Genomic DNA, 20,070 nt, shown 5'->3' on the forward strand with positions numbered 1-20,070 from the left:
CTATGTGTAGCAAACACCAAAACTATGAATGTGGAGGTAGAGTAGTTTTGAGCACTCACCTTCTTGTTTCCCCTAAAGATCTTGCTTCTGAGAGGTCTCTCCTTGCTCACATACATGGGGCAGCGGTCTATCAGCTGCTGGGCTTGTGGACTGCGCACCATGTAGTACTTCAGCAAAATGGTGGCCAGACTTGAGGCAGTGACCAGCCTCTGGTCAGAAGAATTCTTCAGATCGTCGCTGTGAAAGGGGAAGAGAACTGTTATGGTGAGAGCTCCATACAAAGCAAGAGGATGACCTGATAATAGGAAGACATGTGCTTAATAATAATAATAACATGTTACTTATTCTTGCCAGTGCCAATTCTTCTGAAGAATTCATTAATGCTTCATAAAAGTCTCTTTTAATTATAAGCACACTACAATCTATATACATCAAATATTGATCATTAACAGGTGACATAAACCAAACTTTGTAATCATCAATTATATCACTCTTCTCAAGATCACAGCTTCTCTCAGAATGAAAGTTGTAAAGTTACTTTTCGAATCCCTCAAAAAATATTAAGCTGCCTTAACCCCTTCACTCCGGCGCGCGTCAGCGTCCAACAGGCGTCCGACAGCGTCACCGTTAGTCCTATTTTAAACCTCTTAATCCTCTTCCATTTCCTCTTAATATAGAGAAGGATTGAGAGGTTTAGAAGAGGATTAATCCTCTTCCATTTCCTTTTGACCCTTTCCATACTGTGACGCCGACGTCTGCGTCACGGATAGAAAGGGTTAACCCTTTCACGGCTAAACGCTCGCAGCGAGCATTAGACGCATTTGCTGGTGATGCTAAACGCTTGCTGAGAGCTCCAGCCGCACTCAAATCTCCCGCGTATGAGTGGATTCTCCATTAAATTTGGTGGAAAATCACATCAGCCCAGCACGGAAAATCTAGGGACGAGTAACTGATGGATGTTCTTGTCCAATATAGCGGCATTTTTGCAAAGTTTCACCTATCACCTGACTGATTCTTTGACCAAATAGTTGTAAATATTGCAGTTGGAAACACTACCTTGCCGGAACCTCAAGGAGAGATGTCCGCAGTTGCCTCAAAATGCTGATCATCGCACACGCACTGACGTAAGTGTTCACATTCAACACTCCCTGAACGTGCACGTACGTTTGCAGGAGAGGCATACATAACCAACTCCTATAGATCTGGGCCTCCTCTTTCCAAAGGTGTTTTGGGGCTTTAGCTGTGATGAATAGTTTTTGAGATACAGAGGTTAAAAGAGACCCCCCATTGGGCTGCCTGACTGCGCCTGAGGGGATAGTCGCCTTCCAAGCCCGAGCAGTAAAAGGGTTAAGGGGGCTGGCCATTTTTTACTCTTTTTTTCTTTATTCAATGGGTTATTGTCATGATTTATATACCAGACATAAGGGAAACCCTACACATAAGATTTAGCCCGAAAAAACTTTTAATTTTTTACCAAAGACAATTTTTGGAAAATCTGAAGTTTTTTGAAAAGGCTATTCCTACTATGATAATTGCTCTACATGGGAACAATTATTTTAGTACAAGAATCATGTTTAGGCCAATGACAGTATAGTGAGATACTGTATCAATAATCATTAGTTTGCGGAATATAAATTTTCAAACTTTCATGGTCATAATTTCCCCCTAAAAATTCAGACATAAATACACCATAATTCAGTCACTTCATATACGAGAAAAAACTCACTATAGTTTGATTCTTACAAGTCTCTAGGCATGGCTTTGGTGTTGGTTTCATCAAAATCGGTTGGAAAATGGCGGAGAAATTGAAGTGCAAAAATACATAACTTACATTTTGAGATACAGCCAGGTTAAGTTTTGAAAGCGTAACATTCAAACATAATGAAGCTGAGCTCAGTTCTTCCCGCGCACCACTTGAACAACAATACAGTACCCACGCTGCCATGCTACTCAACAATAGGGGTGGGAAGGTACCGGTACCATTACCGGTACTAACGGTACCAGCTATACGGTATGGTACCGGTACCAGACTGCTCCGGTACCAGCTTTTTTTTTTTTTTTTTTTTTTTTCCAGCTAAGGAAACAGCTCAAGGGCGCAAAGAAAAATATAAAAAAAAAAAAAACGCTACTCACTGCTCCTGAATAGAGGTCAAAGGAGTGTCCAAAAAGAGAGGTCAATTTCGGGAGGAGAGGTGTACTGATACCCTCCTCTTGAAAGAGTTCAAGTCGTAGGCAGGAGGAAATACAGATGAAGGAAGATTGTTCCAGAGTTTACCAGCATGAGGAATGAAAGAGTGAAGATGCTGGTTGACTCTTGCATAAGGGGTTTGGACAGTATAGGGATGAGCATGAGTAGAAAGTCGTGTGCAGCGTGGCCGCGGGAGGGGGGGAGGCATGCAGTTAACAAGTTCAGAATAGCAGTCAGCATGAAAATATCGATAGAAGATAGAAAGAGAGGCAACATGGCGGCGGAATCTGAGAGGTAGAAGACTATCAGTATGAGGAGGAGAGCTGATGAGACGAAGAGCCTTAGACTCCACTCTGTCAAGGAGAGCTGTGTGAGTGGAGCCCCCACACATATGAGAAGCATGCTCCATATGTGGGCGGACAAGGCTCCTGTAAATGGATAGCAAATGTGCGGGGGAGAAGAACTGGCGGAGACAGTACAGAATGCCCAGCCTAGAGGAAGCTGATTTAGCAAGAGATGAGATATGAGGTTTCCAGTTGAGATTTTGAGTTAAGGATAGACCGAGAATGTTTTGTGTTGAAGAAGGTGATAGCTGTGTGTTGTCAAAGAATAGGGGAAGATTGTGTCGAGTGGATAGGTGGAGAAACTGTGTTTTTGAGGCGTTGAAGGACACCAGGTTCCTCTTGCCCCAATCGGAAATAATAGAAAGGTCTGAGGCTAAGCGTTCTGCAGCCTCCAGCCTTGAATCGTTAAGTTCCTGTAGGGTGGGTCTTCTATTAAAAGAAGTTGAGTAATGCAGTGTGGAGTCATAGGCATAAGAATGGATAGGACAGTTCGTTTTGGAAAGAAGATCATCAATGAACAACAGAAAGAGAGTGGGAGATAGGACAGAACCCTGTGGGACACCACTGTTAATAGGTTTAGGGGAAGAACAGTGACCGTCTACCACAGCAGAAATAGAACGGTCAAAAAGGAAACTGGAGATAAAGGTACAGAGAGAAGGATAGAAACCGTAGGAGGGTAGTTTGGAAAGCAAAGATTTGTGCCAGACCCTATCAAAAGCTTTTGATATGTCCAGCGCAATAGCAAAGGTTTCACCGAAACGGCTAAGAGAGGATGACCAAGAGTTAGTTAGGAAGGCTAGGAGATCACCAGTAGAACGCCCCTTGCAGAACCCATACTGGCAATCAGATAGAAGGTTAGAAGTGGAAAGGTGCTTTTGAATCTTCCGGTTAAGGATTGATTCAAAAGCTATAGATAGACAGGAAAGTAAAGCTATAGGGCAGTAGTTTGAGGGATTGGAAGTCACCCTTCTTAGGCACAGGCTGTATGAAGGCATACTTCCAGCAGGAAGGAAAGGTAGATGTTGATAGGCAGAGACAAAAGAGTTTGACCAGGCAGGGTGTCAGCACGGAAGCACAGTTTTTAAGGACAATAGGAGGCACTCCATCAGGTCCATAAGCCTTACAGTACGGTACCAGTACCAGACTGCTCAGTACCGGTACCAATACTAGCCAGTCGCTCATGGTGTCCCTCATTTCTTCCTCACACGAGTGAGGCTGAGACTGAGTGCCTGAGTGGATATCTCGGTGATATGGATATTCTCTCTCTCTCTCTCTCTCTCTCTCTCTCTCTCTCTCTCTCTGTCCACTGAATGAAGTGAATATTTATTTTTCGATAAAAACCTATCTCTTGTTTGATTTACATTGTTTTTGATTTACGCGACCTCTTCAAGGACACAATACTCGCGTAAATCGAGAGTTACCTGTATTTCACAACTAGGTAAATACAACTAGGTAAGTACACACACACACACACACACACACAGACATAACGGTACTCACGACACACTATCCAGACAAGGCACTAGAAGATGCTCCACAATCTGCAGCTCTTTGGGTTTGTTGTGTATGCTCTCCTCCAGGAGGTGGTCGGCCGGCCCAAAGATAGAGCCAAGCCCAGCACTGCGCTTGTTGCGGAAGTCTGCCAGCTGCTCATTAAGATCTTCCCTGCACCTCATACGAGCCTTCCAGAACACCTGCACAAGGGAATGAGAAGAGTGAAAAACAAATTTTATTATGTAATGGATGTCAGCAAATTTGTGGCTAAGCAAGTAAAAAGGGAAAGGAAAAAGAAATATAAAGAATGCACAATGAAATTAAAACAAGCAATAAAAGAAAGTAAGAAGAGAGTTGATGAAGACTTTGGAAAAAGACTAAGTGAAAAATATAAAGGGAACAGGAAATCATATTGGAAAGAAGTAAAAAACGAAAGAAATGCAGAAAATATCTCCTCAAGTAAAATAAATGAAGTTATGGATGAGAATGGAAAGATGTTGAAAGACAGGGAAGCTGTGAAAGAGAGATGGAGAGAATATTTCAAAAACTTAATGAATTTTGAGGATGGACGTCCAGCAGCTGTAACAGCAACAGTTTTGAGGGGAGGTAGAGGAGGAGTAGATAAAGAAAGAAGTATAACATATGAAGAAGTAAATCAGGCAATAAAAAGATTAGAAAATGGAAAGGCAGCAGGAATTGATGGAATCACAGCAGAAATGTTGAAGTGTGGAGGAGATATACAGTCGACGATAGAGAGTAGTGTCACGGTTTTCAGAATGTTTAGCCTGGTGGCAGTATCTGGCAACTATACCACGGTGGCGCATTCACTGGCGATGTTAGTGACGCGTATCAGTGTGTACAGTGTGTGTGTGACTGTGACGTGTTGCGACCCGCCACTCCTCGGAAGGCTGTTCACGTTGCTGTTTCTTGTATCCTCTTCATCCATCTATAAACTGTCCTCTTGTTTATATTTAATATCCGTGATATGTCTGATGGGGCAGTGCCTGCAGACATAAGGGCTTTAATCGAATACCGCTGCTCCAGTGTCATTTCACCTCTGCGCTCCATGGCCGCGCCGTCAAAGCCCGCGGTCGACAACGTCATGTGAACGTTTATATCCTATTATTACGTATAAAATTTTTAATAAAGAACAAGATCTCGGCTGTCAGGATTTTTTTTTTTTAGTTAAAAGGCATAACAATCTCCCTTAATAAGTGCAGTATATTTTTAAATGTATCATAGTTTGATAAACAACTTAGAATTGCTCTTGACTAAATTTGACCGCAACGAAAAGCTCGTGTCAAAATGTAGCAACAGAGCCTAAAGAAAAAATATTTATTAAGCATTAGCGACAGGCACTTTTGATAAATATCTATCTTAAAATTATGTAGAGTGCACTTGTGACTTTGGTCAGGACCTGACTTGAGTCAGGTCATGTCCTGACCAAAAGCCCTGACCTGACTCTCCTTTCTGACCCTCCCTCCCCACACCCTTCTCCTTTCTCCTTGTTTTCATCCTCTCTATCTCACCTTTCACGAGAGGGGCTCATAACCAGAGTGAAGCTACACACCTCTCGAGTCGGGGGCTCGCGTGGTATTGAGGCCGCGCCTAGTTGAACCAAACACGGCAGGGAGGGGGCGGCGGGAAGTTCAAACCCGGTTAACGTATTAATAAGTCTCTCTCTCTCTCTCTCTCTCTCTCTCTCTCTCTCTCTCTCTCTCTCTCTCTCTCTCTCTCTCTCTCTCTCTCTCTTGCCATAGCCACAATGTTTGGAGGGAAATGTCCGGCGTGACGCCGATGGTAAGTAGACGTGACCAGTACATGTCAAAGCAGCGTGAAACTCGGGGTGATAATGCATGAAACTCGGGATGGTAAGAATTTAGGACTAACCGCGAAACTCATGGATCGCGAAACTCGAGAGGGTACTGTAGTTGTTTAATGGATGGTCAAGATATGTGAAGTGGCATGAGAGGGGTGGGACCAGCAGACTGGACGAAAGCCATCATTGTCCCAGTTTACAAGGGGAAGGGCTGGAGAGGGGAGTGTGGGAGCTATAGAGGTATAAGTCTCCTGAGTATACCCGGAAAGGTATATGGAAAAGCCATAATAGAGAGGGCGCAAAGACTTACAGAAGAGAAAATCAGTGAAGAACAAGGAGGCTTCAGGAAGGGAAGGGGATGCGTGGATCAGATATTTGCCTTCAGGATGGTAGTAGAAAAAATATTAGCAAAAGGAAAGAAACTATACACTGCCTTCATGGATTTGGAAAAAGCTTATGACAGAGTTGATTGGATTGCATTGTGGGATGTTTTAAAGATTTATGGTGTGGGAGGGAAACTGCTTAGTGCAATAAAGTCTTTCTATGAGGATGCATCTGCATGTGTCAAAATTACTGGAGAAACAAGTGAACATTTTGAGATAAAAGTGGGCTTAAGACAAGGGTGCGCCATGTCACCATGGTTATTCAATATTTATATGGATGGTGTTATTAGAGAAATGAAGGGCAAAGTTGGAGAAGTTGGAGTAAGACTGTTCGATGAGGGAAGGAAGTGGGTACTGAATTCGATACTGTTTGCTGATGACACAGTAGTGCTCATTGAAGAAAATGAAAGTGACCTACAAAATTTGGTAAGTGTTTTTTATAGTGTCTGTAATAGGAGAAAGCTGAAAGTAAATGTCAACAAAAGTAAAGTGATGGTTTGTGAGCAAAGTAGAAGTGAGGTTGTAGATTTTGTATGCCCATATAGAGTGGGAATTGAATGTGAAAAAGAATGCAAAATAATTTTGAATGGTGAAGAAATGGAGGAGGTCAATGAGTTAAGTACCTTGGATCAGTTATGTGTAAGCATGGTGGTACAGAGGGAGAGACAAGAGAAAGGGCATTGCAAGGAAGAAGGGTGGTAGGGTCTTTGGGACGAATCATGAATGGCAGAAGTGTGAGCATGGAGGTAAAGAGGGATTTGAGAAATACAATAATAGTACCAACCCTCACATATGCAAGTGAAACGTGGGCCTGAAATGAAAGTCAGAGGTCTAGAGTGCAGGCAGTGGAAATGAGTTATTTGAGAAGTGTTTGTGGTGTGAGTAGAATGGATGGAATGAGTAATGAAAGTGTGTACGAGCGTATTGTTATGTGTCATGGGGGTGAAGGGAAGTGTGGAGTGGTGGAAGAAGTGAAGCGACAGACTTTGAGGTGATTTGGCCACATAGAGCGAATGGAGGAGAATAAGGCTGCGTTTACACCAAGCACGTCGCGTCCCGTCACGTCACGTCACGTCACGTCAAGTCATGAATCGCCACCCCAGTTTAACACTGATTTGTATGGATATTTGAAAAATGCGTTTACACCGGTTCCGTCCAGTCACGTCACGTCACGCCGCGTCGCGTCGCGTCAAGTCAATATATAGAGCTGGTTCTATTTTTCACCTGACGTGACGTGACGTGACGTGACGGGACGCGACGTGCTTGGTGTAAACGCAGCCTAAGATGACTAGAAGGGTGTATGTGAGTGAGATAGAGGGAGGGAATGCTAGAGAACGACCTCCAGTGAAATGGAGGGATAGGGTGCAAGAGTATGTTAAGGAGAGGGGGGAAAGATCTTTGAGAAACTTTGAGCAGGCAAGGAGGGAGTGTCTGGATAGAGAAAGTTGGAAGCTCTTCTGCCGTGTCCATCCCCTAGTGGGAGCTCCTAGGAGCAGGCGTCGATGAAATGATGATGATGTCAGAAAATTTCTAAGTAACATGGGCTGGGCTGGGGTGGAAAATTAATGGTAGGGGTACAAGGTGTGTGAAACATGTTGCAAATGTTAGGTGCATAGCTGAGGGAGGGACTCATACATGTGACAGGAGCATCATGAGCTTCGGTGAAAACTTGCATGGCTGTAAAAAGCTAGACTTTTGTGCCTTATAGGAAAGAGTTATGTGGTGGGACAATGACTTATGCTAAGCAAAGGGTGGGCAGGCGCAGGCTGGATAAAGAGCTTGAGATAAAGATGTAGAAGCAACGAAGACTGTATTTCAATAACAATTTAAGTTCTTTGCTTTTTAACCACCATCCAATCTTACCTTTCGAAGTATTTCTTCCTTGTCAAGCTCATTTTGCAGAGTTTCATCTATTTCATGCAGAATGCTTTCCTCTACATTGCAGAGGCGAAGGGGCTGTGGAAGGGAGGAAATGACAATGTAGGATAAAAAAAGACAGACACACACACACACACACACTTAAATGTTAAATTACAAAAACATATAAGAAACAAAGAAGATTGTGAAATATTGCAAGAAGACCTATACAAAATTTGGAAATGGAGTATGGATTGGGAGATGGAATTTAATGTGAAAAAATGTCATGTTATGGAAATGGGTAAAAGTGAAACAAGACCAATCTGGATATACAAAATGGGAAATGGTGAAACATTAAAAAAAGTGCATGAAGAGAGAGATCTGGGAGTAGTGATGAGGGATGATAATCAACCAGAGAGTCATATAAATTGGATCTTTAGAGACACATATAACTTGGTGAGAAATATTGGAGTAGCATTTAACTACATGGACAAGGACATGATGAGAAGGCTAATCACTACCATGATTAGACCAAAATTAGAATATGCAGAGGTAGTGTGGTCCCCCCATAAGAAGAAGCATATAAAGAAACTAGAAAGAATACAGAGGATGGCATCAAAAACGGTCCCAGAGTTGGAGGGATTAATATACGAGGAAAGATTAAAGGAAATCAACTTAACAACACTGGAACAAAGAAGAGAAAGGGGAGACCTAATCCAAATTTATAAATTATTAAACAAAATAGATGAAGTAGATAATGAAGAACTGCTACTAACAGAAGGAAACATAAGCAGAAATACAAGAGGACACAGTAAAAAATTGAGAAAGGGGAGATGCTTGAGAGACACAAAGAAGTATAGCTTCCCGCAAAGAAATGTAGAGATTTGGAACAGTATGAGCGAGGATATAGTATCAGCGAGGAGTGTGCAAAGCTTTAAAGATAAGTTGGATAAATGCAGATACGGAGACGGGACCACACGAGCATAATGCCCAGGCCCTGTAAAACTACAACTAGGTAAATACAACTAGGTAAATACACACATACACACACACACACACACACACACACACACACATATGAATTACCCCCAATTCCTCCCTCTCCCTCTCTCATATGTCAGTTATTTACTATTTGAAACTGTGTATTAATATTCTATATACATTAAACAAGGCTATAGTGCTATAAATGTGTCGCCTCTTAGAATAATAGCAATGACTTGTATTAATTCCATAACAAGAGGCTTGCTATACAAAAATAAGGACACTACTTACTGCACCAGGAAGCAAAAAGCTGGAGGTTATTTCGTAGGCCCATCGCTTCATGTCCTTGCCCACTCCTTCCTTGTAGAGATGTGTTATGACATAGAAGAACTGCCGAGAAAACACACACACCATCAGTTTGCACACTTCACTATATAACAGGGTAGGTTACATTATGATAAATTATGAATAGTATGAAATTCCAAATAACAGCAGTATAACATAGGAAGCACAATGCTGCACAACCTCTATTTATCACACTGCCTACTCCTCAGTGCCTCCTCAAAAAATAGTCAATGAAGTGCCGTCATTTCTTTGTTAACATTCACCTCCCTCTCCATCGCCCAGCACTTCTCTCTTCAAGACCCTAAAAATCAATCCTCCATTTTACAGACACCATTTGCTTTTGTATGCTATCATCCAACTGCTTTTTATTCTGTCTGTGGAGCCAAACCCATTAATCCTTTATATTATATACTTTGTCTGCTAACCCAACCACAAAACAGTCCCTCTCCCTTCACCTGAGTTAGCCATTCCAAACTATCATTCACTGTTATTCACTAACCTGCCATGTGTTCTCTTTACATCACAAGGACACTTCAAAATCTCTAACTGGAATTTCATGATAATGTCTCACACAACAAAATTATCTTGCAATCTATTTAATAGCTTCAAGTTACTTTACAATGCCTTTCATATCTCTTCCTGCCATTTTTTGTCACTGTTAAGCTCAACTAATTCTTAACCTGGTAGCAGCGACGGGCCAAATTTGTGGCTTTACCGTGTAGCAGCGACGGGCCAAATTTGTGCCATGATTTAAACCCAAAAAAATAGATGATACATAATCTGATCACAAATGCTTTGATATATATTATGAAATGGTTTGTGTGAGGGGTGATTTTTTCTCATTTTTCTCGCTTGGAGGGACCATTAAGAAACATGATCCCTGCTGCTACCGGGTTAATGTCTGGTAGGTTCACTTCTATATGAGTACATACAATATTCTTAACCCCTTGAGTGCAGATTTCCTACAAGAGGACATCACCAAGCTACAGGAATGGAACAAAAAGTGGCTGGTATAATTCAATGAAGAAAAATGTAAAGTCATGCACCTTGGGAGGGGATATCTAGCATACCAATACCACATGGGAAACACTCCACTATCCACCACAGAGGCAGAGAAAGACCTGGGAGTATGTGTTACCAGGCTACTAGCGAAAGCCAAATCCGTGCCAATCACAGAGGACAGATTAATCCAAATCAGGACAAACAAACAAACAAAAATTCAAGAATTTTTCAGTGGAGACATTATGAAAAAGAAGTCTTAGCGAAGTGGTATTGAGGGTCATTGAAATGGAGGTGCAAAAAAAAAAAATTGAAAGCAGTATGTGGGGAAGGACCCAGTCCCTGACGAGTTCCAAACTGGATATTGATAATTTAGGAAACAACTGGTTAGAAGACTGGCAAATTTTACAGTTGGAGTTAGAAGTGGGATATGGAATCCAACATTAACCCGGTAGCAGCGGGGCTCATGTTTCTTAATGGTCCCTCTAAGCGATAACAATGAGAAAAATCATCACTCACACAAACCATTTCATAATATATATTGAAGCATTTGTGATCAGTTTGTGTATCATCTATTTTGGGGGGTTTAAATCATGGTACAAATTTGGCCCGTCGCTGCTACACAGTAAAGCCATAAATTTGGCCCGTCGCTGCTACCAGGTTAAGACTATAAAGTTCTTGAATTGGGGAGTCAGGATACCCGGCTGTAATTATAAAGTAAGGAATTATCAAATCAAAAAACACGCAAGAGGAAAAAATTTAGGCGTTATATTCCAAAATAACTCCAGAGAACCATATCATCAAGATTACAAGATAAACATATAAGTCCATAACCAACATTAGGGTGAGGTTCCAGTACAAGGATGAGGAAACATGTATGATGGAGCTGATCTTGTGACATAAATAAATAAATAAATAAATAAAGAGCAACACCTACCAGGCTGGAGGGGTCACAGTTAGATATAACATAATTCATGAAGACAGCAAGATAAGCATTGTGGTTCCACAGCTTGCTTAGGGACTGGAATGGGCCGTGGTCCTCAAGCTGCAAAGAAGAGAAGATTAGAACATTCTGTTGGCCATGGCACTGGAGGCTGTGTTCCTAGATGGTGTAGCAGTACTCTCTCCAAATATGATTTTGAATTTTAACATCTTGTATAATTGTTATATATCAGGTTTCTAATCTTTTAAAGTCTTCTCTCTACGTTGATGTCTAAGAGCTGTTTAACAACATATATTTGCCAAATTTATCTTGTGACCAAATTACTTTGTCATTACTCAATTCTGAGCCAAAGAAAACAAGCAATTCAACATATAAGATATGAGTATAAGTGGCACTAACAATATTCCTGATTACAATGATGATAATTAGTGGTAACTAAAATCACACAACATCTGTTCCCAGCCTGGGTCTACCCCCTGAAGACCCTTCTGGCCTCATTACTCACTGTTTCTGTGTCAGAGAACTCCTCATCTTCCATGCTCAGGATGGGCTGTGAGGGGCTCGGTAGCACCGTGCATGTGGGTGACACCACCTGTTGACACAACACAGTGACGGATGACACCACATGATAGGATACACACAGGCCACAAGATAACTCTGCTGTACACTCCCTTCATTCCTTACAGACATGAAGGTTAATTTATTTTGTGCAAGTCTGTTCCTCTCAGTGATGGGGGCATCAGTCAGTTACTTCCACAGGCAGAGTGTAAAGGTTTATGGGGACCAAGTGACACAGAGCATTCACATCTCTAGATGGCAAGCCAATGGGTGTACTGACATAAAATTTTTCACTTAGAAGATATTTGTTTGATACAAAATGTAATTTCCTACATAAACAAGTTTGCAGCCCAGGAATGAGACAAGAAAAAGAAAAAAATATATAAAGGAAATAAATACAAAAACAAACCAGAATGAAGCACCATTACTAAGTCAGTTACCTTTCTTTCACATTCACACATCACCATTTTCAATTAACTGTTTGTACTTATATATTAATACTTTATATTCAGGACTGACCTAAAACTATTAACTTGATCTCCACCCTTCTCAATTCATGCCCCAAACACTTCCAGCATGCTTTCCCTTTGTATGTACACACCTTACACTGTGCCAGTTCTTTTAATGTTCTATCTACCTATTCAAAACTCTGAGATCCTGTTTCCTAAGGAATGACCATGAAGTACTTGGAAAGGGAAGGGGGCCTGCCTGGTGACTTGCCCAGAGGAAGCCCTGGGTTCTGTGTGGTGCGGTAGGTGAGGTGATGCCCATAGGTGGGCGTTATAGCGATAAGTTATCTCGATACTTTATCGCTACTTATTTAAATATATATTGGTATCTTCGTTACTTTTGTAAGCAAACTAGCGATAATCGCTACTTTTTTCCGCCTCTGAAAAAAAAACGTTGTCTCCCTACTGCGCATGCATGGCCCGGTGTTGTATGAAAAATATTCGGAACATGAAATATCTTCGGTGAAGAGATTTCATACTTAGATCATCAAAATTAAAACACTAGGTTATTTTTTTATGTTACTCAAAAAGGAATATATTAAAGAGAAAAATCATTTAACTTTGCCCCTAGAATGATTATTCACTGCCTCAAATTTGATATTCCATATTCGTTTGTGAGCATGCCATGGTATTGAAGGCACCCGGTGTTGTGTTATTTGGTGACCCATCGTCAAAAGCTGGCGCTTTTGTGTACAAACACTGGTCTCTCGTGAACTGCGCATGCTCCGACCAGTAAGTGTAGACCTGTACAGTCTCACAAAGCTTTTAAACACATTAAGAGTTGCTGGAAAGCTGAATTAAACATAGATCACCACCATCCTCCCTGTTTCAAGAACGACACTCTGTACATATAAATACAACTCGTACAGATCGAGTGTCGTTCTAGAAACAGCGAGGATGGTGGTAGTGGTACTGTATATCTGATTCAGCCTTCCAGCAACTCTTAATTACGGTTTAAAGCTTTGTGAGACTGTACAGGTCTACGCTTGCTGGTCTGAGCATGCGCAGTTCACGAGCGACCAGTGTTTGTAAACAAAAGCGCCAGCTTTTGACGGTGGGGACACCAAATAACACAACACCAGTTCAAGCGTTTCTAGTATTACCGTCCATATGTACGTGTCAACGTGTGGTTTTCAGGTTTTGTAAGTTTTCTAAAATACGGATAATGAAAATTTGAATTCATCTATGTTTTTTATTTGAAATATCAATATAGTATTGTTTTCGCCTATCGGACTTATCGCAAGCTGGTATCGGAATTGTGGATTTATATCGGGTATCGGTTATCACCTATATTTGTGTCTCCATTTAACGAATATCGGTTATCACCGATAAGGTTTTTCATTATCAGTTATCGGTTATCGGGAATAAGGTTTTCTGCTATCGTGCCCAGCTATGGTGATGCCCCCCCTGGCATGTGCCCATATTGAGTGATATGCCATAGACTAATAACATTTCAAAATCTCCCCAACACTCATGTTTTTTCCATATTCCTGAGTGTAGCATACAACTTGCCATCCTTCCCAAGATACTATTCAGTGTAAGCCTAGTGACAAAAACAAATCTCAGTTAATGAGATCTTTAATCATCCGTCTACAGTACCCTCTTGAGTTTCGCGCTTGCTTCATTCTGAAGGTATGGCGCTAATCTCGAGGATCGCGAAACTCGAGGTATTGAAATCAATGTAAAAGTGCTTATTGGTTCCGACCCGTGGAAAATAATTACTTTTTCCGACTTTACTCCCTTAATTGTTATCACAATTTTTTCAACTTTACTCCCTTGTTAACTCAAAATACATACCTTGTTAATAAAATGGGAAGGAAGAACTGATCGTTTTGAAGCCCCAGTTGAAGGCGGCTGCCTTACAACTGGCTGGCAGCTCTGAATACACGCTTGTGATCCACGTGGTGTCGTCTGCTAAAGTAAGGGCGGTCGCTCTTGGTCACCGGCCGTGGGACAGTTGGACAAACCTATATTTTTCTGGTAGTTTTCTGTGTGTTATGAAATAATCTGCTAACTCTTTCTGTTAAAAATCATGAAATCACTAATATCATGATTGACTTTTCAATGCCTATTGAACGTAAACCGCTGCCGCCGCCGCAAAATAGCTCGCAGAGAGGTTCAACTTGCTTACTGTTTCCTTATTTTCCTCACCGCTCACAAAGATCACAAGCGGACAGACAAGAACAAAACCAGGCAAATTAATACTTTTAATGCTGTGTATTCCCACTGCGCGCATGCATGGTGGACAGCAGAATGACTAATTTCATCGGGGAGATATTTTTCACAACACCGGCCAGTGTAGTGGACCTTCTTCTTCTTCTTTTGATCTGTAATGCTTTGTATTGCTTCTTAGGTCCTCCTTCTCCACACTTTTACACTTCACAACATGCACTTAAGGCTGCTTTTGGTCATTTTGTTTGTTTTGATCGCTACCAATGGCGGTGGTCGCTGCTATAGTATTTCCAGGGGTTAGCCTAGCCCCGCACTACCCCATCGGCCAGTTTCACGTGAAATACTAAGCGGCGATCGCCACCATTGGTAACGATCAAAACAACTGTGACTGTGAAAGCGGCCCTTAGTTACTTAACAGTGCGCACTTATACACTTCACCCCAAACTTAGGTGTTTTTCTGTCCTTTTCTTTCCCTGATTTTGCATTTCTAAGCCATTTTGCTATTTTCACTATTACTTATCACCATCGCTGCCATGCATTACAGGTCAAATGAAGAAGAAAAGGAAAACAACATCGGGAGATCTACAATTTTCATAGACTTGATAAAAAGATTTTTGGACTGTGGTTCCCCAGCACGGGGTGTTCTCTTATCTTGTTAATCAAGTAGTAAGCAAAGCAGCTCTGCCAGTCCATTTTATGAATCTCTTGGTGGGCCATCTTCCACTGCTCCTCACTCCTCAGCCACTGCTGTCGTCTGTTTGTTTACATGCAGCCGTTCGGTACCCACGTACCCACGCTCGTACTCACAACCATTTTCCATTCATAAGGACAACCAACAACTCGTTCCCGGTTGGGCATATGGGCAACCACGGTTGTCCATGGCCCCAATGGCTGGACACCGCCTTTTAACCCTACAAACCCCGAGGGTGGCCACATCTGGCCACCCCTCAGGCACATCTATCAAAACGATACATTTTTTTTATTATCAAGTGTAAAAGAAAACCAGTCCTGCATATAAATGCAGAAAATACCCTAGATTAACATGTGATATCAATAAGAACCATATGAATCCTCATTATTTTGCTACACACGAATATTTCGAGAAACCGACGCCAATCATGTTGAAACACAGTCGATACATTATGGAAGGCATTCAAACGGCTGCTGACGGTCAGATGTACAATAACCTATATGATACAACGATACTATTACTGTTACAAGTATATATACCTGTGTTGTATACTGCATGTTTTTGTTAATAAAGGCATTTTGTTATCAAAGCTTAGCTAATACACTATACAGAACAACAAACATACTTGATGTGGTAACCATAATGAAGGTAGCCTTTAGGATTCATCCGTCGTTGGCACAGCGTTTATTCTCAGTGTGCTTTCAGCAAGGCCTTCTAGATGGCAGCATTCAAGTTCTAGCGCTGTTCGACACAGGCTTGTGATTGATGATTGATTGATAGTTTATTGTTGCAAGTAAACAACAATAGAGAAGGGAGGAACATGCCATCCCAACCCCAGTAATACATGGGGAGGTGCGTTCGTGTGTGCGTATGCGGTGGCAGGTGTCACAGCACTAACCTAGGCGGCTACACATGCTCGTTTTTTTGAATGTGGGCTTATGATACAATACTATTATTGTTACATGAGTATATGAGGTGATAACTGTGTGTGTGTGTGTGTGTGTGTGTGTGTGAGAGAGAGAGAGAGAGAGAGAGAGAGAGAGAGAGAGAGAGAGAGAGAGAGAGAGAGAGAGAGAGAGAGAGAGAGAGAGAGAGAGAGAGAGAGAGAGAGAGAGAGAGAGAGAGAGAGAGAGAGAGAGAGAGAGAGAGAGAGAGAGAGAGAGAGAGAGAGAGAGAGAGAGAGAGAGAGAGAGAGAGAGAGAGAGAGAGAGAGAGAGAGAGAGAGAGAGAGAGAGAGAGAGAGAGAGAGAGAGAGAGAGAGAGAGAGAGAGAGAGAGAGAGAGAGAGAGAGAGAGAGAGAGAGAGAGAGAGAGAGAGAGAGAGAGAGAGAGAGAGAGAGAGAGAGAGAGAGAGAGAGAGAGAGAGAGAGAGAGAGAGAGAGAGAGAGAGAGAGAGAGAGAGAGAGCGTGCGAGAGAGAGAGAGAGAGAGAGAGAGAGAGAGAGAGAGAGAGAGAGAGAGAGGCTTCTACCCTTGCAATGGATAGAAAAGAGAAAGGAACTGCAAGGCTGTATTTAGACCCATCATTATCGCAAGTTTTGATGTACCATATTTTGCAGCGTATAACGTGCTCCAGCATTTATTGCCCGCCCTAAACTTTGAGACAACAATTTTGGAAAAAAATATTCAGTGATTAAAATGCTCAGAAATATGTACAGTTAAGCAAGACTGATGATGTACAGTTTCCTGAAATTTCTGTTTACCCCTAAAGGGCGGGAATGTACCATGAAATCGGTTCTCCCCATACGGCAATGCTGTGACGTTCTCCCAAAAATTAGTCACTTTCCATTATCAACATCACCAGGAGCTTTAAATTTATGAGCATTCACTTAATCCATCCTTCCTCTTCAGTCTGCCTCAAACCCGAAGTCTCTATATCATGTGGTGTTTCCGTGATGTGATGAAGCGCAGTAACTTTTAGGTCAGAGCAAGCCTGTGTTCACAGCGATGCGTAGGTCGTGGTTGGCAGCCGCCCTCCCCCTCCACGCACTCGACCCCATTACAAACCCCCTTCATTACCCTCATGTTCTTAACTTGATAACTCTGAAGGGATGCATCCTCAGGGGCCTGAGTATCACTTCCACCATCACCATAATGAAATGATCTACAGGATGGCCGCCAAACTGAGGTTACACAATAATGGGGCTCAGCCTTTCTGATAAGACGAGGGGTTGGAGTTCAATGTTGTTGATGTCACTGTCTTCACAACTAACACCACTTTTCAAGTTTGAGAAAGTCAGTTTCAGCTCTCTCCCAATTGCGCTTACACTGAGAACTCTTTTTGGGAGCAAAAAGAGGCTTATAAGTCGAGGTCACTGGCTGTGGACACTTGGGCGTGGAATCAGATGTGGAAATACAAAAAAACTCTCCTGTCATTGTTACATTCACAAAAATACTGAGAATGTCACAGAGAAGTTGTGTGACAGCCTAGGAGTCACGCTGACTCATAACACCTCACGCAAACTTCAAAATTATGGTGGAAAAAGGCAGACCAGAAAAAAAATCAACTAAAATTTGTACCTTCAGCGTATATCGTGCAGGGGTAACTTTCTGGCATTTTTTAAGTGAAAAAGGTGCATGTGATATGCCGCAAAATATGGTAAGTTGTCTGGTAGGATAAGCTGACACTTGGAACACTTAGCTTGTCTGTTATAATTATTATTATAATAATAATAATAATAATAATAATAATAATAATAATAATAATAATAATAATAATAATAATAATAATTCTGCCTTTACAAAGCCTTTTTGCTCTTTGCTGGTCCTTTCATCAGTCACTCCAATCAGTCTGTCAAAACTCTTCCCCATAACTTTCCTGGCTCACAGCGAATGGATGCCCCAAGCCCCCGCGACACACATACAAAGCTTCATGTAAATAGTGAGGAATAATTTCAAGCAGACAGTTTGTTTTTATGAACATACCATATCATAATGGTCAGAAACATCAATGAATTTGACAAAATTAGAAAGAAATTAATCAGTGTTAATTTAATACTTCTTATCTGAACTCTCAGTGTTGGTGTGTGATGCAGCCTCACCTTCCTGGCAGCCTACCTGACAAACACACACACACACACACACACACACACACACACACACACACACACACACACACACACACACATATCACAGAATGCAGTACAGCAATTTACACATCCCCCCCACCTTTGTGTCCATCAAAATGTAGCAAATTCTCCAATTCAAAAACTCATGAGCAGTAGCCTATCAAGTGTGAGCAAATATACAACACAAGGAGTAAGACCAGAATGGCCACATAAAAAATCAGTACAGCAAGCAGGACAGCACAGCATGTAACTGGGCAATCATGAGCAAGAATAAAGTAGTTATAGTAAAGCAGGCAAGGGAAACTTTAAATCTGCGTGTTTCTTAAAATAACCATAACCACAAGTATTAGTCAAACTACTCACCATCACTCATCACTGGCTGGGCTCTCAGCCTCACTGTGGTCATCATTAGGCACTAACCTCATGCAAGAGATCTAGTCACTTACTTTGTGGCAGAAACTGTCTCCAGCATTTCCTGCTGCTGCTCAATAATTTATGCAAAAGCTTAGCCAGCGAAATAAAGATATCTCAAGACATGCATCAAGATAACACTCCCATAAAAACATATCTTCACATTTAAGGTTGACTTAATTTCAACAATGTTAGAGGATTTGCATGAGGAGTAAGATGCCTTTTCAGCACTGAAAGTCTTCCCTATACAAAATTTGTTCCCCCACTCATGTAAAGTCATATCAAACAGTGAAACTCAAATACATTTCAAATACTTCACAAGCAATTCATATTATTAAAAGCTGCAAACACCCTGTTAGAAATTCTGCAAATTTATAAGTGAACATAAGGTTCCAGTTGGCTAAACGTTTGCCTTTCACTGCACTGCCTACATTGAAAGCTTACCATAAACAAACTACCTGAGTGGTGAGCTGACTCTTCATCAGGTAGGACCTCCAGTCACATGACAACAACTCTCCTATGGATGATACACAAAACTATCCAAACCTAATGAGACACCTGATTTTTACCTGTCCATTAGGGCTGGTGGGGCTGGTAACTTGAGAGGAGAAAGGGCTGGCAGGATGCGAACCCGGTTTAGGAGGCAGGCCCGGGAGGGTGGGTCTGCTGGGCAAACAGGGACCAGGGGGAGGAGGGAGGGGGGGAGCAGAGGGTGGATAGTCTCCCCCACCATCACACTACCCAACACACCAAGGAAGAGGGAGTTAGTAAAGCAGAGCAGGTGTAACAGTCCCAGGCCATCACTCAGCAGCCAACACAGCCAGCCACCTAAATGCCAGGGAGGTTCATGACAGGACTCTAGACTTCTGGTGTAAGGCAAGGTTAGCAATGAGTGGCTGTGGCTTTTGTCTTGGCTGCTTTGTGATTAATCAAGTCAAATATGCAAGCTGCTTAGTATTAAAGTGTCACAAACATTAGTATGAGTATGTTGTGTGTATATGTGCAGGTGTATGTGTGTGTATTTACCTAGTTGTAGTGGTATACGGGCGAGGAGCTACACTCGTACTGTCCCGTCTCTATAGCTACCAACTTGGCCTTAAAATCATGAATGGTCTTTGCGTGGACCACATCTTTTTCCAGGCATTCCAGGTCTCCACCACTCTTTGTGAAAAGCTGTTCTTCTTTATGTCTCTTCTACAGGCTTCCTTTTACATGTTCCTTCCATGGCCTCTTGATTCTCTAGTATCCCACATTATTTGATCTTCTTCGTTCACTTTCTCCATCCCACTCAGCACCCTATACACCAAAGT

The 20,070-nt window shown here is 41.9% G+C and overlaps 1 protein-coding gene across 5 annotated transcripts in view; it reads right to left on the reverse strand.

Moving 5' to 3' along the window:
• LOC126983507 (rho guanine nucleotide exchange factor 11-like) overlaps positions 1 to 20,070 on the reverse strand; it is a 106,554-nt gene that overhangs the window by 25,994 nt on the left and 60,490 nt on the right. For 4 of the 5 annotated variants that reach the window (XM_050836259.1, XM_050836284.1, XM_050836275.1 and 1 more), the window contains 7 exons: positions 19,330 to 19,497; positions 11,859 to 11,945; positions 11,348 to 11,455; positions 9,358 to 9,456; positions 8,092 to 8,184; positions 4,033 to 4,226; positions 60 to 237 (listed from right to left, as the gene is read on the reverse strand). In XM_050836259.1, the coding sequence (XP_050692216.1) occupies positions 60 to 237; positions 4,033 to 4,226; positions 8,092 to 8,184; positions 9,358 to 9,456; positions 11,348 to 11,455; positions 11,859 to 11,945; positions 19,330 to 19,497 (927 nt within the window). The remainder of the gene's footprint in view (positions 1 to 59; positions 238 to 4,032; positions 4,227 to 8,091; positions 8,185 to 9,357; positions 9,457 to 11,347; positions 11,456 to 11,858; positions 11,946 to 19,329; positions 19,498 to 20,070) is intronic. The other variant, XM_050836268.1, reaches the window with a different exon arrangement.

Source organism: Eriocheir sinensis, chromosome 5 (assembly GCF_024679095.1).
Source record: "Eriocheir sinensis breed Jianghai 21 chromosome 5, ASM2467909v1, whole genome shotgun sequence".
Taxonomy (NCBI): Eukaryota; Metazoa; Arthropoda; class Malacostraca; order Decapoda; family Varunidae; genus Eriocheir; species Eriocheir sinensis.